Source organism: Kogia breviceps, chromosome 7 (assembly GCF_026419965.1).
Source record: "Kogia breviceps isolate mKogBre1 chromosome 7, mKogBre1 haplotype 1, whole genome shotgun sequence".
In the NCBI taxonomy this organism is placed as follows: Eukaryota; Metazoa; Chordata; class Mammalia; order Artiodactyla; family Physeteridae; genus Kogia; species Kogia breviceps.
The window spans coordinates 97,276,158-97,292,682 of NC_081316.1; the positions used below are offsets into that span (position 1 = coordinate 97,276,158).

The window sequence follows — 16,525 nt, forward strand, 5'->3', positions numbered from 1 at the left end:
TCTTACCTATAATGGGCAATATTTTTAAGCATTATCAGTCTAAGACATAAAGTAATCTGTTGTCTTAATTTGTATTTCTTTACTATTGAATTAATTTCCATGTTTATGAACATGTGAACTTTTTTGGAGATCACTGATTTAATGGAATGATAAACTTTTCAAATGACTCTCATAAGAAAATTGACAGAATAATTTTGGCTAAAACACTCTATTTCAAAGAAGTTTCAGTACACTCTGGCTAGGAGTATTCATTTAGTCTCCTTTTAATAGCTGAAGATTTAAAAATTCTCAATTTCAGTTATCTGACAATCCTTCTGCAATGCTATATTTTCTTCAATTTTGGTGAAGCATACATTTGGATCCCAAGAGATAGGAAATTCATGTGGAGCAAGAGGTAAGGTGGAACTCTCATGAAGTGATTAAAAACTTGGATTTTTAAAGTAAAAATGGCCATAAAATGAAAAGAAAAACTTGAAGTTAAAGAACCAGTTAAATTTGACAATGAAGATATACAGAGAACATCAGTAATTCTTGATGAAATGTGATTTAGGAGAAAGTCAGGAGCTTGAACAAATATTTCTGTAGCGATGAACTTGAAAATTTACAGTAATATAAATAATGTCAAGAGCCAACAATCCAATATTAATCAAACTATGAACTGGTGCATACCCTCTTACAAAAGTTACTGCTGAAGAAACACATTTTTCTAGTAAATTTCTTATTACAGTCTAAACTTTAAAAAAAATCAGAATTGAAAGAATCTTGAAATACACGTTCCAAAGGTACTTGGTGGTTTGCCTTTTAATTTTCTTTAATGATGCTTTTAACAAGCGGATATTTTGAATTTTACAGAAGTCTTAAAAAAAACCACAGTGATTTGTGTAGCCAAAGAAATCTTGCCTACCCCAAGGACACAAAGACACGTAAAAACATTTTAAAAATTCACCTATTTGTACAACTGGCTCTGTTCTCTTAGTGAAGCTTATGTATATACTACTCTATTGGGCATTATGTATTGCTGTACTTTCAAAGTTATTGAAATCTGAATTTTTAACTTTTCCCCAATATACAATATTATGAACACCATGAACAGTGTTGTGTTCACTTTCTTATAATCTCTCACAGTATCTAATAGAGTGTCTTGATTATGGTACGTACCTAAATATTTTGTGGAGAAAATATAAGTAAGGAGTTGAAGGTTATAAAAATTTAGAACAGGGGATATGTTGAACATTAAGCTAAGAGAAGCTTTTTAAAGAAGACTGCTAAATAATTTAAAGGTTGCTTTCAAAAGCTTGTCATGTTTTCTTAAATTTACTGAATTTCACTTTGGGAAAATGTATCAAAAAAAAATTTTTTTTTAAGTATTCTGAAGGAACTGACAAAAAGAAAAAAAACCTCAGTGGTTTCACCCAGAATTCATCATCTGAAAGAAAACTGCTACCATAAATTCATTATAATGAATTCATTTTGTGGCACAGCAACAAAACTGAATGTATTATCTGAGAGTCCAAGTAAAAGGCTAATCTCAGCTGTTCTTCAGAAAGGTATTTGCACCTGGACAAATCTTAAAACTCATATTGTTAAATTCTTCTTTTACCAGCTCACCCTCTTTCATCTTCACTCTCACTGAATAGTAAGTGACTATAGCCCCTATCTTCCTTCTCTTAGCAATAAATCTCACAGACAATTATCCATTTAGTTAGTATCCTTTCTTTTTTAAAGTGTCTTGTTCATTTTATTTTGTTCAATATTACTTGGATTCATCATGTATCTTTAACATACTATTTGTTTCTTTATATTTTTATACAGTGTGTAGCAGGTGCAGAAGAAATGTAATTTATTTTATATACACTGTACGGTACTGCTTACTGCACAAAAATATAACCACGAATGAATCTTTAATTATTAAATACTAAGAAATACATGACATTGTTGTATGGATACAGGAAAAGTGTTTTACTGATATCTGGAAGAGTTGGTTATTTATTAGATGGTTAGGAATGTTTTATTACTTTTACCATCTAAATAACGCAATTTTAATATATGTAAATCAAATCATCATATTGTATGCCTTAAACTTATACAGTGAGAGATATCAATTATTTTTCAATAAAACTGGAAAACAACCCACAATTTTGACCTTGAAAATTCACTAACACATTTTCAGGAACAGATTATATTTGGATAATGAAGGAAATTTATATTTTAATTATTATTTTAAATCATTTTATACATCTGTTAGTAATGGTTTTGAAATGAAACAAGAATATCATCAATTTTAACTATGAATATACGTACTACACACACACAAACACACACACACACCCTTACCCATACCTGAAGTCCCAGGAGTTCATCAAATGAAGTCTCTGGTTCACTAGGGTTGCTATCTGTTTGCTTAGGTACTTGAGCAATATTGTTGTCACTGTAATACAGATAGGAAAATTTTTAGCATAGTTCTCAATTAGGCAAAAACAATTAGGTATTTTAAACACAAATAGCTTACCTAGTCAAAAATTTATTAATGTTTTCTGCAAGCTTTTCTTGAAGAGATTTGTTGCTTAATATTTTTTCTCGAGCATTTTCAATAACCATTTGCTAGAAAACAAAGTCAATATTAGCAAAAGCACAGGATAGAGTATTATGTTATTTATTCAAAAAGAATCAATGGAAGCTGGATAGTTTTAATAAATCTAGCTGGAAACTCAAAAAGTTACGGTGGCTCCCTCGATATTAACACCTGACTACTATACGTTAACCCCTTACAAGTGTTTTCACAGATCCTTCACCAACTCTTTCTTCACTGACTACAGAATACAGTTCCAAACTCTTTAGCTTTTCATACAAGATTTTTAATAACCTGTCTCTATTCTAGGAAAAGTGCCCTATTATATTGCATAATCCAGCAACAATGATGTATTTACAGTTTCGTAAACACAATTCTGTTTCTTACCCGGTGCATTTGCACATGTTACCTATTCTGACTGGACTGTCTGCTACTGTTAAATTTCACTACAGTCTATCCCAAGGCAATTTTACTGCAGTCTTTTTTCTGGCCACGCTGCGTGGCTTGCAAGATCTTAGTTCTCCAACTAGGGATTGAACCCCTACAGTGGAAGCAGAGTCCTAACCACTGGACTGCCAGGGAACTCCCTCTACTGAAGTCTTATAGAAATACTGTATTTTACACACACACACAAACACACACATAATCTAAATATACATATATATATATATATTTGTGTATATATCAATAGTTATAAACTCAGAAATATCTTAAGTTACAAAGTTTGGGAAGGTCACTTACTTTTTCTACTGCAAATGTATTTGGATCCTGGAAATTCCGTATTGTTGAATGAGGCCCAGACAAAGTGATAGTTTTCCTTTGAGATTCACTGAAACACATTTTAAAAGCTTGTCTTTTAACTAGTATGAATAATCAATTCAATGATAATTACATGTAAAGACAAATCTTACGATCATGGTGGAAAAGATATTTTCTCTATTTGTGGTAGGAACAAAGGGCAGTTGAGCTGAAAAGGATTAACAGACTTGAATTAAGAAATGAATTTGAGGCTTAGCTTTATTACTTATTAGCTATATGGTCTGTAGCAAGGTACCCTCTGACCCACTCTATAATGGGATAAAACCAACTGCATTATTGGGTTTATGAAGGAATTCAATAAAGTATACGTAAAGATTTTATATAAAGGTCAAGGTTCTTATAATGTTAGATACTATTATAATAGTTCTATTGTTTTAGGTGGTTAAGTGAGAAACCTTGCCATAAAGGAGGATGAGGTCAGCCTTGAATGAGAGACAATCAACAGTAAAAATTCCAACAATTCTGAGAAAACAGAAAAAACATTTTAAACTATTATCTCTCTTTTCTGAAATATCCTTCAAACAAAGACACATGGGCTAAATAGGACAGAAAGAAACTTTTCTCAGAGAATGTCCCTGAGAAGAGTTTTTAACTATTGATTTAGAACTTTAAATATGTGTTTGCAGACCTTAAAACACGCAGATATTATTTATATTTGTTTAAAAGAATGCTTATTTCAAAAAATCTGAGTTAACATCAATTTTAAGATATACCTTTCTAAACCACTATAGAAAAAAGATATTTCTAATGAAACAGTGAATAGGTCAGTGATTACAAAACACAACCTGTTTTCAGGGAGGATAGAATGTGAAAATAAAAAGTGTTTTGAAATGGATATAATAGTAAATAGTCTCAAGTACTTAATGCAATCTTTTTTTTTTTTTTTTTCCGGTACGCGGGCCTCTCACTGTTGTGGCCTCTCCCGTTGCGAGCACAGGCTCTGGACGCGCAGGCTCAGCGGCCATGGCTCACGGGCCCAGCCACTCCGCGGCACGTGGGATCTTCCCAGACCGGGGCACGAACCCGTGTCCCCTGCATCGGCAGGCGGATTCTCAACCACTGAGCCACCAGGGAAGCCCTTAATGCAATCTTATTACCTTATTCACATTGTAAATATCCTGGTGTAATTTTTTTTTTTGGAAGTTATTGGAAACTTGTCCTTTTAAAAGGCATTTACCTTTTACGTCTACCAGGAGACATTAAACTGGCATGAGTTTTCCTTTCCTGAGGACCAGGAATGATATTTAAAGCCTCTCCAGCTGTATTTCAAGAGAACAAAGCAGTAAGTCAAGGAAACTGAATAGTTTTCTATACTTGAATTAATGAAATAAATAGCACTACAAAGTGATTATTATTTTATATTAAATTCAGTTAGTATACACTGAGTGCCTACTCTGTGCAAGGCACGGTAGAAGATATTAAGATATATAAGACATAGTCTCTGTGACTTTAGGTTTTTTTTTCTTTTTTTTTTTTCTGTGGTATGCAGGCCTCTCACTGTTGTGGCCTCTCCTGTTGCGGAGCACAGGCTCTGGACACGCAGGCTCAGCGGCCATGGCTCACAGGTCTAGCCTCTCCACGGCATGTGGGATCTTCCCGGACCGGGGCACGAACCCATGTCCCCTGCATCGGCAGGCGGACTCTCAACCACTGCGCCACCAGGGAAGCCCAAGGTTTTATAAAATACAAAGTATAGTATACAGAATAGTCTCAACAAAAAATATTATGGCAGAACAGAATAATTATAAGAGGTATAAACTAAGTGTACTGGGTAAGTGTTTTTACCCAGAGGTGTTAAAGAGGTTGGAGAAAAGATGGAAATAAGGGAGAACATAGTGGATGTCAATACATTTTACCTGTGCAGAAGAGAAAAGAGACTGGTTAAGAACTGAGAGGTGGCACCTCAGTTCTAACCCCAACTCTGTTATTAACTAGCCTTTTGCCCCTTAATATGATGTGTTTATAATAATTTCAAGTATATAAGAAGCAAGAAGTTCATATGATCTCTAAGTTTATCCCTAGCTCTAAGATTCAGCCAGGAATATGCAGGATTTTTAACAGGTAGAGATGGAAAAACATTCCTCATTCCAGTAGGACAGACTACCATGAACAAAGATAAGAAGGTGGTGAAATATAATGCGCATTCCTTTTAAAATCAAATAACAGGGTCTTTTCTATTAATGAAGAGAATTGAGAACTAGAACAGTGTTCAAGCTTGGACTTCAGTTAGAACAGACATAAGAAGAATCCTAGATTAAAATGTCTCAGATTTAATAATATGCATATTTAATGGCAGATCTACCTAACGTCTATTCTACTTCTAGCCTCTTATCTATTTTTTGCTATAATTTTATACCATGAATATAAAGACATTAGCACATCATCTCATTTATACAGTTCGATTAAAAACAAAATTTAAGAGTGCAAAATGTAAACTTACGGGTCATAGTGTCTTGTGACTGTGAATGGTTGACTACTACAAAATTTGACCTCAAAGGAGTTGAAATCTGGCCAGTTGGCCGAATAACTTGTGTAGCTGTCAAAGGAGAATTAGTAAATTGCCCTGAAAGATACGGTAAAGTCAGCAACTCTGAACTGACAGGAGCTGCTTGAGATGCAAGCCTTCTCTGCCGTTTGATTTCTGCAATTCCACTTCTTGTTCGGGCTGAAACACATGAGCATTTAAACAAATTAACTCAATGTCAGAGTAGTTTGGGAATTTGAAGAAATTTACATGATATGCATTCTACTACATATTTAACATGGTGGATCTACGGACTGAAATACAGCCCTTAAAAATATCAACTAAGTTTACGTGATAATTTCAAAAGAAACAAACTGAAATTGAGTATATTCAAACTTTAAAAATCCAAGAATACATTTTTTCTGTAATAATTCACACTGATAACATCTCCACAAATTAGGAAACAGACTTATGGAATGAGAATTAAAAGATGTGAATACATGAGAGCCAATGAGAAAAATAAGGAATATTTAAAATGCATATTTTTACAATAAATGAAAATATTATTTCCTAATATGATAACAGTACTTAGAAAAGCAGTAGTTTAAACAAAACATAAACTTAGCATACATGTATTGTTAACTAAAATTTTCATCTGACAGTAAGTTTGAGTTTAAAGTAATTCTGAACATTATTTATAGTTTAAAGTTGAATACCAACCTCTCTGACTGGCAGCAAAGCCTGGGGAACTTTGCATGCTCCTAATAAACAAAAGTAGTTTGACATTAAAAAACTTCTGTTGCCAAATACATTCTGATTTAGTTACAGTCAGACCTGAAGTAAATTATGAGTTAAAAGGCAAGAAATCTCTCTCAGACAAAAAAGATAAGCACTTTTCTAGGTAACCAAATCTTACTTGCTTTAGGAGAAGAACAGTGGCATATAAACATACACACACACATAATTTTAATAATCAAGTTTCTATCCAATGCAGTAAGCATTACAGAGCCTTGATATCCCACTATGAGTACAATTTGACTTGAATTTAGGAACTCAATATAAGAAAGCTATATATAATATTTTACAATTATCAATTATCTTTTATAACTATAGAGATGCCTTCCCAGAGAAATTCTGACTTTACATATAACTCCATAAATACTTCAGAATCCAAGTTGATTTCAAAGGAGATCCTGCTTTCATCAAATTTATGACTATGACATTACTTCATGGAAGCTCTAAAGAAGGAACAAAGCAAACAGATAAGAAAATTCAGAACACAAGCTGCTTCTCCTTTTACTATGAACTGAAGTTACCCATGTATTGATGTTTTGTAAACATTTTGTGCCATCGTCCTCAAAAATCTGTCAAATAAATCTCTACCAACAAGAGCCACAAAACTTACCGAATCGAACAAGCACTTTTTTTTTTTTTGGCCACACCCCATGGCATGCGGGACCTTAGTTCCCAGACCAGGGATTGAACCGACGTCCCCTGCATTGGAAGGCAGAGTCTTAACCACTGGACCACCAGGGAAGTCCTGAATAAGCAGATTTAATAGCACACGAACCAATCTTGGAGAACACCTGGCTAAGAGCCTTTTTTTTTAATGTAATACCTTGTCAATAAAATGTTGCAGTAACTTATGAATATTCATAGGTGTTAATTAAACTGTGAATGTCTTTGAGGATGTTTGCAAGGGGAGGAAAGATGAGGGTCAGGAAAGGGGAATAAGAGTAAGACTACTGGGCCTTCCCTGGTGGCACAGTGGTTAGGAATCTGCCTGCCAATGCAGGGGACAGAGGTTAGATCCTTGGTCCGGGAAGATCCCACATGCCACGGAGCAACTAAGCCTGTGCGCCACAACGAAGCCCACAAGCCCTAGCCCGCACACTGCAACTACTGAGCCGGCGTGCTGCAACTACAGAAGCCCATGCTCCTAGAGCCAGTGCTCCGCAACAAGAGAAGCCACCTCTGGATGGACCTAGAGTCTGTCATACAGAGTGAAGTAAGTCAGAAAAAGAAAAAAAAATACCGTATGCTAACACATATATATGGAATCTAAAAAAAAAAAAAAAAAAAAAAAGGTTCTGAAGAACCTAGAAGCAGGACAGGAATAAAGACACAGATGTAGAGAATGGACTTGAGGACACAGGGAGGGGGAAGGGTAAGCTGGGATGAAGTGAGAGACTGGCATGGACATATATACACTACCAAATGTAAAATAGATAGCTAGTGGGAAGCAGCTGCATAGCACAGGGAGATCAGGTCGGCGCTTTGTGACCACCTAGAGGGGTGGGATAGGGAGGGTGGGAGGGAGACGCAAGAGGGAGGAGATATGGGGATATATGTATAGCTGATTCACTTGTTATAAAGCAGAATCTAACACACCATTGTAAAGCAATTATACTCCAATAAAGATGTGAAAAAAAAAAAAAAGAGAAGCCACCTCAGTGAGAAGCCCATGCACCGCAACAAAGAGTAGCCCCGCCGCAACTAGAGAAAGTCCGCGCGCAGCAACAAAGACCCAACGCAGCCAAAAAAAAAAAAAGACTACCAAATAAGATGTAGTACAGAGTTACACAGAAAGCATTTGGAGCCATTCTAGCAGTTTAAACTGAGGAAAAAAACAAGGCCCCTCCTTAAGTGGGGTATTCACTTGTAGCTGTCAGAGAAGGGTAAGAAACTATGGTTTTCACACTAGACTCTAGTTAAACAAGATACATTGTAAAATTGATACCTATTCTAAGGATGGTGAAACTGGCATTCCAAGGCCCTGACATGTGTAGAAGTTTGTTTCTTTATAAGGGAAGAACAAAGGAGGCATGGATTCCACATATCAATTTTCTGCATGTGTAATGAAGATACAACTGTATAAGGGAAGTCACATGGGGCCCACGTTAGGAGATTTGCATTCACCAAGACTGGGACTAGATTTGTATTCAGCCAGAGATCTGCCTCTAAATTGTTATGGGAACCTGGGAGTGCCATTAATTTCCTCATTTTTAAACATTTTATTAAAGTACACAATTTATTTCAAATTATTTCAATCAAAGACAAATCAATAATTTCAAAATTAGATCAGTGTTATATAAATGCACAGTGTAGGTCATAAGATTTATATGTGAAGCGATTCTTACATGCGCTTGCATTCCAAAATCATTATGCACATTCTGATAAGCTTATTGTAAAAGCTTTTTATTACCTGATCTGAGAAAGTGTATGGTCTAACTTCTTCCACAGAGATGACAAAATTGCTGGAACATCATTTGATGTTTCTAAATCATAAGAGGAAACGTTTCATAATAAATACAGTTGGAGAAAATTCATCATTTAATTTGAACGGACACAGAAAATCCATAAGGAAAACTTATCTCTCAGCTGTTGACATTTTGTTGGGAACTGAGAAATAAGTCTATCTTGTAAGACCTGCAAAGCTACAATGAGGCTGCTTTCTTTGCTCAAGCCATTAAGAATCAGATACAACACGATGGAAGAGGAAACTTGTGAAAACTATGCAGGTTTTTTAGATCAATAATTTTATATTTTCTTTGAAATAAAAAAGACAAACTATTTTAAATCTTCTATTTATCATGTGATATTTGAAAGTAAGTTTTTTGATTTATAAATTAAATTTATAAAATTATACAAACCCTCGTGAGTGTGGAAATTAGTTTTCTACATCCCATGTTTTCATGTCCAAATCACCGTGACTGCTCAGCAACTACTCTACTTAGAATTACAGGTAAAATTCCTGAGGACTAATTAGACTTTTTCAGGATGTGTTCTAAAGCCACAATGATAGGAAATTCATAAGGTATTTAAATTCTTTACTATATACTTATAAAAGCTCAAACCAGAGAAAGCTACCCAACATAAAAGTGGGATATAAACCTTTGTATTGCAATAACATATTGTTTCTGAGGTCATTAACACATTAAACATTCCTGTAAGACAGTTAAAATAGTTTGGGAAAAGAAAACCTTCAGGCCCTGAACTTCTAGGCTTATTACTCTCTACAGTTTCTAGTTTTGTGATCTTGGAAAAGTTATCTGGCTTCTCTAATCCTCAATTTTCTGATACTTAAGAACAGGTCTAAACAATCCACAACTCTCACTGGATTATTTTAAGGACTGAGATAAAACCTATGAAAGCACATAGCACAAGGCTGCAATAGACAGTACTCAATAAATGTTAAGCTTTTTAAAAATATGTTATCATTTACACTAATTCTTTACTGCTGAGTCTTTTCTTGACATGTTGTAAACTATAGAAATAACCAATATGAGAGAATAAATCTAACTTTCTCCTTAACACACAAATTTAGGAAAGTGTTATTTTATACTTACTACTCAATAAAAATGAACTATTTAATTAGATATTTCACAGTAAATTTTATCTCATCATAGTTGACACAAGTTTTCTTATGGCTTTTAAGAAGTATTAATATCCTTTAAAAATTATTTCTAATTAAAAATATTAGATAAATGCTGTATAAAACTGACAAAAAAATCCCTGAACCTGAATTCTTACCTTTTGCTTTCATAGCTATATATTCATTCAAAATTGTTGTCAAATTTTTTCCAAATAAAGACTGAAAAGAAAAAGATCAAGCATTACCAAAACCAAATAATACTACCAATAATCTCCCACTACAAAATATTTCACCATAAAAGTTAATAAAAGATCTGGATTACAGAGTAGATGATAAAGAAATGGTGAAGAGCAGGTCATCAAAGATGTAAACAGTCGCTTGTCAGGGGGTGAATCAAATCTTCTAACGGTAAAGAACTTTGTTTGAATAAGATATTGTGACAATGTTTCTTTAGCTAAGATAGTACAATGGCAGGAATGAAGTTTTCAGTTGGGAGGTAGGGATCCAGTCACACAAATGAGGACCCACTCCTAATCTGCCCTTTCTATCCTGAATGCCATGTGAACCTGACAAAGAACAAAGTAAAAAAATTAAGTGTAAGAGACATCCTTCCCAAGGATCAGTACCTTGCTATTTTCACTTCTATCATCTCATAAAGTCAATCCCCACTGCCCCCATTCCTATCAGTAATTAAAGGGCAGGCTTTTATTACCTCAAGTTTGAGGTCATATACCAGAACAGGGAAGAGCCAAGGATTTTTAGAGCAGACAATTCTGGTTTTAAGTTCAACATTTACTGCATGCGTGAAAACTCACCCAGATTTTCTAAGGCTTACTTTTATATATAAAAATGACTTCCTAATGACTTAAGACATATGACTTCTTAGTTAATACAATCTGTTGTGGTGAAGATTGATGATAAATGTAACATATCTAAGACAATGTCTAACACATAAGTGATTACTTCCTTTTCCCCTCCTGAACTTTCATAGCAGATCCCTATTTTATTCTTCTGTGTCATTTAAAAAAGTTTTTTATTTTATATTAGAGTATAGTTGATTAACAATGCTGTGTTAGTTTCAGATGTACAGCAAAGTGATTCAGTTATACATATACATGTATCTATTCTTTTTCAAACTCTTTTCCCATGTAGGTTATTATAGAATATTGAGCAAAGTCGCCTGTGCTATATAGTAGGTCACTGTTGGTTATCTATTTTAAATATAGCAGAGTGTACAAGTCAATCCCAAACTCCCAATCAATCCTCGCCCCCCACCCCAGTAACCGTAAGTTCGTTCTCTAAGTCTGTGAGTCTGTTTCTGTATTGTGAAAAAGTTCATTTATATCATTTTTTAAAAGATTCTGCACATAAGTGATATATTTGTCTTTCTCTATCTAACTTACTTCACTTAGTATGATAATCTCCAGGTCCATCCATGCTGCTGCAAATGGCATTATTTCATTCACTTTAATGGCTAATATTCCATAGTATATATGTACCACATCTTCTTTATCTGTTCATCTGCTGATGGACATTTAGGTTGCTTCCATGTCTTGCCTATTGTAAAAATTGCTGAAATGAACACTGGGGTGCATGTATCCTTCTGAACCACGTTTTTCTCCAGATACATGTCCAGCAGTGGGATTGCTGGATCATATGGTAGCTCTGTTTTTAGTTTTTTAAGGAACCTCCATACTGATCTCCACAGTGGCTGCACAAATTTACCTTCCCACCAACAGTGTAGGAGGGTTCCCTTTTCTTCACACTCTCTCCAGCATTTGTTTGTAGACTTTCTGACCATGGTCATTCTGACTGGTGTGAAGTGATATCTCATTGTAGTTTTGATTTGCATTTTTCTAATAATCAGCGATGTTGAGAATCTTTTCATGTGCCTCTTAGCAATCTGTATTTCTTCTTTGGAGAAGTGTCTATTTAGGGCTTTTGCCCATTTTTTGATTGCATCGTTCATTCTTTTGATATTGAGCTGCATGAGCTGTTTGTAAATTTTGGAGATTAATCCCTTGTCGGTCACATCATTTGTAAATATTTTCTCCCATTCTCTGGATTGTCTTTTCATTTTCTTTATGGTTTTCTTTGCTATGCAAAAGCTTTTGGGTTTAATTGGGTCCCATATGTCTATTACTGTTTTTATTTCCATAACTCTAGGAGATGGATCCAAAATAACATTGTTGCTGTTTATTTATTTATTTATTTATTTATTTTTGTGGTACGCAGGCCTCTTACAGTTGTGGCCTCTCCCGTTGCGGAGCACAGGCTCCGGATGCACAGGCTCAGTGGCCATGGCTCACAGGCCCAGCCGCTCTGCGGCATGTGGGATCCTCCCAGACTGGGGCAGGAACCCGTGTCCCCTGCATCGGAAGGCGGACTCTCAACCACTGCGCCACCAGGGAAACCCCATTGTTGCAATTTATATCAAAAAGTGTTCTGCCTATGTTTTCCTCTAGGAGTTTGATAGTATCCTGCTTTACATTTAGGTCTTTAATCCATTTTGAGTTTATTTTTTTTGTATGGTATTAAATAGCGTTCTCATTTCACTCTTTTACATGTAGCTGTCCAGTTTTCCCAGCACCACTTATTGAAGAGACTGTCTTTCCTCCATTGTATAATCTTGCCTCCTCTGTCGTAAATTAATAGACCATAAGTGTGTGGGTTTATTTCTGGGCTTTCTATCCTGTTCCACTGATCTATATTTCTGTATTTGTGCCAGTACCATACTGTTTTGAGGACTCTAGCTTTGTAATATAGTTTAAAGTCAGCGAGCCTGATTCCTCCAGCTCCGTTTTTCTTTCTCAAGATTGCTTTGGCTATTTGGGGTCTTTTGTATCTCCATACAAATTAAAACATTTTTTGTTCTAGTTCTGTGAAAAATGCCATTGGTAATTTGATAGGGATTGAATTGAACCTGTAGATTGCCTTGGGTAGTATAGTCATTTTGACAATACACATTCTTCCAATCCAAGAACATGGTATATCTTTCCACCTGTTCGTGTCCTCTTCGATTTATTTTCATCAGCATCTTATAGTTTTTGGAATACAGGTCTTTTGCCTCCTTAGGTAGGTTTATTCCTAGGTATTTTATTCTTTTTGATGCAATGGTAAATGTGATTGTTTCTTTAATTTCTCTTTCTGATCTTTTGTTGTTAGTGTACAGGAATGCCAAGAGATTTCTGTGTATTAATTTTGTATCCTGCAACTTTATTGAATTCATTGATGAGCTTAGTAGTTTTCCAGGAGCATTTTTAGGATTTTCTATGTATAGTGTTGTCATCTGCAAACAGTGACAGTTTTATTTCTTCTTTTCCAATTTGGACTCCTTTTATTTCTTTTTCTTCTCTGACTGCTGTGGGTAGGGCTTCCAAAACTATGTTGAATAAAAGTGGCAAGAGTGGACATCCTTGTTTTTGTTCCCGATCTTAGAGGAAATGCTTTCAGCTTTTCATCGCTGAGTATGATGTTAGCTGTAGTTTTGTCAGATACTGCCTTTATTATGTTGAGGTAGGTTCCCTCTACTCCCACTTTCTGGAGAGTTATTATCATAAATTGGTGTCGAACTTTGTTAAAAGCTGTTTCTGCATCTATTGAGATGATCATATGGTTTTTATTCTTTAATTTTTTGATGTGGTGTATCACACTAATTGATTTGTGTATACTGAAAAATCCTTACATCCCTGTGATAAATCTCACTTGATCATGGTGTATGATCCCTTTTACTGTATTGTTGGATTTGGTTTGCTAGTATTTTGTTGAGAATTTTTACGTCTATGTTCATCAGTGATACTGGCAATTTTCTCTTTTTTTGTGGTATCTTTGTCTGGTTTTGGTATCGGGGTGATAGTGGCCTCACAGAATGAGTTTGGGAATGTTCCCTCCTCTGCAATTTTTTGGAATAGTTTCAGAAGGATAGGTAACTCTTCTCGAAATGTTTGACAGAATTCACCTGTGAAGCCATCTTGTCCTGGACTTTTGTTTGTTGGGAGTTTTTTAGTCAGTTTCAATTTCATTACTTGTGATTGGTCTGTTCATATTTTCTATTTCCTCCTAGTTCAGTCTTGGGAGATTGTACCTTTCCAAGAATTCATCCCTTTCTTCTAGGTTGTCCATTTTAGAGACATAGAGTTGCTTGTGGTACAGTAGCTTCTGTGTTATTTAAAGACTGAGAAGTTAAGGGATACACCTAAAACTAACTTGATCATTATACCTTGCTTTATTTTTAGTTGCTAAAAAAACAATTGCTGAATGAATGCTATACAATGAATTATGTCCACATAAATTCATGTGAGGTGACAGCAAGGTGGTCGTTTATAAGCCAGGAAGACAGCCTTCACCAGGAACTGAAACAGGGGCACTTGATCTTGGTCTTTCCAGCCTCCAGAACCATGAGAAGTAAAAATCTGGGTGGTAGATTTGCTTGTTGTTACTAGGGTATTACTGCAGCTAGGCCCCCACAGCACACAGAGCTACACAAACACACAGATATGCTAATCCATATACACAAAAAATCTGTATTTCTGTATATAACTGTACATATATTAAAATAAACTTCATAAACTTCATAACTGATATCTCTGACTATATAATTTAATGCTACAGGTCTCATTCTTATGCTTATTCGTACTTTCTTTCTTGAGTGAGAAACCTGGCTCCCATCATCTATATTAATTTACTTGTTAAAGTTGCTAATTTAGAAGAATTCAGGAGAATTTAAGATTCATTCATGTTATTATATGAATCAATAGTGCTGCTTTTTACTACTTACTAGTAGGAAAGTACCAGTTTGTTTATTCATTCACTTGCTGAAAGACATTTTGGTTATTTTCAGTTTTTGACCACCACAGATAAACATCAGCATGTAAGTTTTTGTGTGAATATAAGTTTTTCAATTTACTTGGGTAAATATCTGGTTGTATGAATGCTGGGTCACGTGCGGCCCAGTTGTTTAACTTTATAAACAACCGCCAATCTGTTTTGCAAAGCAGCTGTATGATTTTGCATTGTCATCAGCAATGAATAAGAGTTTCTGTTGCTCTGCATCTCCGCCACCAATAATCTGACAACCTTTAAAAATTGTTTTTTATAGTAGTCATTCTAATATGTATGTATCAGTATCTGATTGGGGTATTAATTTTCATTTTCCTAATGACTAATAATGTGGAGTATTTTTTTCACATGCTTATTGCCATTCCTATATTTTCTTTGGGGAAGGGTCTTCAGATCTCTTGCCCACTAAAGAAAAAATTCAGTTAAAAAATTTTCTCCTATATATTCTGGGCACAATCCCTTTTTCAGAGCTGCAAATATTTTCTCCTAGCTTATGGCTTGTCATTCTTTTAATATTGTCTCTTATAGAGCAAAAATTTTAAATTTTTATGAAGTTGAATTTATCAAATTTTCATATTTTAGTCAGTGCTTTTGGCTTCATGTCTAAAAATTCATTATCAAAACCAAGATTGCACAGTTTCTCCTATGTTTTCTTCTGAAAGTCTTATAGTTCTATGTTCTACATTTTGATCTATTATCCACTGTTGGTTAATTTTTGTATGAGGTATGTGTAAAGGTTCTTCTTCTTTTTCTTCTTTTTAAAAAAATCTGGATGTCTGATTGTTCTATCACCACTTGTTGTTAAGATTATCCTTTCTCTAGTGAATTGCCTTTGTGCTTTTGTCAAAAAAAATCACATTTGGACTGTCTATTTTGTTCCACTGATCTTATGCCTAACTATATCCTAATGCCACTCAATCCTGATTACTATTGCTGGTAAGTCTTAAAGTCGAGTAATGTGAGTCCCTGAACATATCCTTTTTAAAAACTGTGTGGATTATTCTTCCACAACACTACTTAAGTGGTACCTGTGATCCTACTCCAAGGGGCTAGCACTGCACATCAGCAAGCTGGCAGCAGTAGTGGCTGGGCCTCAGACCCACAGTTTGAAGGATGGCCCTGCCCATCACCACACCCACAGCAGCTGTGGCCCAACAACAGGAAGGTGCACACAGCCCACACACTGGATACCCCTGGAGCACCTGACTCTGGTGACAGGGGGATTCTACCACTGAGCCCACTGGACATCTTCTACATAAGGACACTCTTTCAAGACCAGGATAACACATAGAAACAAATACAGAGAGCTAGGCAAAATGAAGAGACAAAGGAATACCTTCCAAACAAAACAAGATAAAACCTAAGTAAAAGAACTAAACAAAACAGAGATTAGCAATTTACCAGCTAAAGAGTTTAAAGTAAGTCATAAAGATGCTCACTGGGGCTTCCCTGGTGGCGC

The 16,525-nt window shown here is 35.2% G+C and overlaps 1 protein-coding gene across 2 annotated transcripts in view; it reads right to left on the reverse strand.

The window, feature by feature from the left end:
- The window catches only part of NPAT (nuclear protein, coactivator of histone transcription), a 61,664-nt gene that overhangs the window by 23,641 nt on the left and 21,498 nt on the right, over window positions 1-16,525 (reverse strand). Inside the window, exons 3-10 of one of the 2 annotated variants that reach the window (XM_059068536.2) lie at window positions 10,386-10,446; window positions 9,058-9,130; window positions 6,573-6,613; window positions 5,829-6,053; window positions 4,566-4,647; window positions 3,311-3,398; window positions 2,510-2,601; window positions 2,341-2,428 (exon numbers count right to left, since the gene is read on the reverse strand). In XM_059068536.2, the coding sequence (XP_058924519.1) occupies window positions 2,341-2,428; window positions 2,510-2,601; window positions 3,311-3,398; window positions 4,566-4,647; window positions 5,829-6,053; window positions 6,573-6,613; window positions 9,058-9,130; window positions 10,386-10,446 (750 nt within the window). The remainder of the gene's footprint in view (window positions 1-2,340; window positions 2,429-2,509; window positions 2,602-3,310; window positions 3,399-4,565; window positions 4,648-5,828; window positions 6,054-6,572; window positions 6,614-9,057; window positions 9,131-10,385; window positions 10,447-16,525) is intronic. The other variant, XM_067038885.1, reaches the window with a different exon arrangement.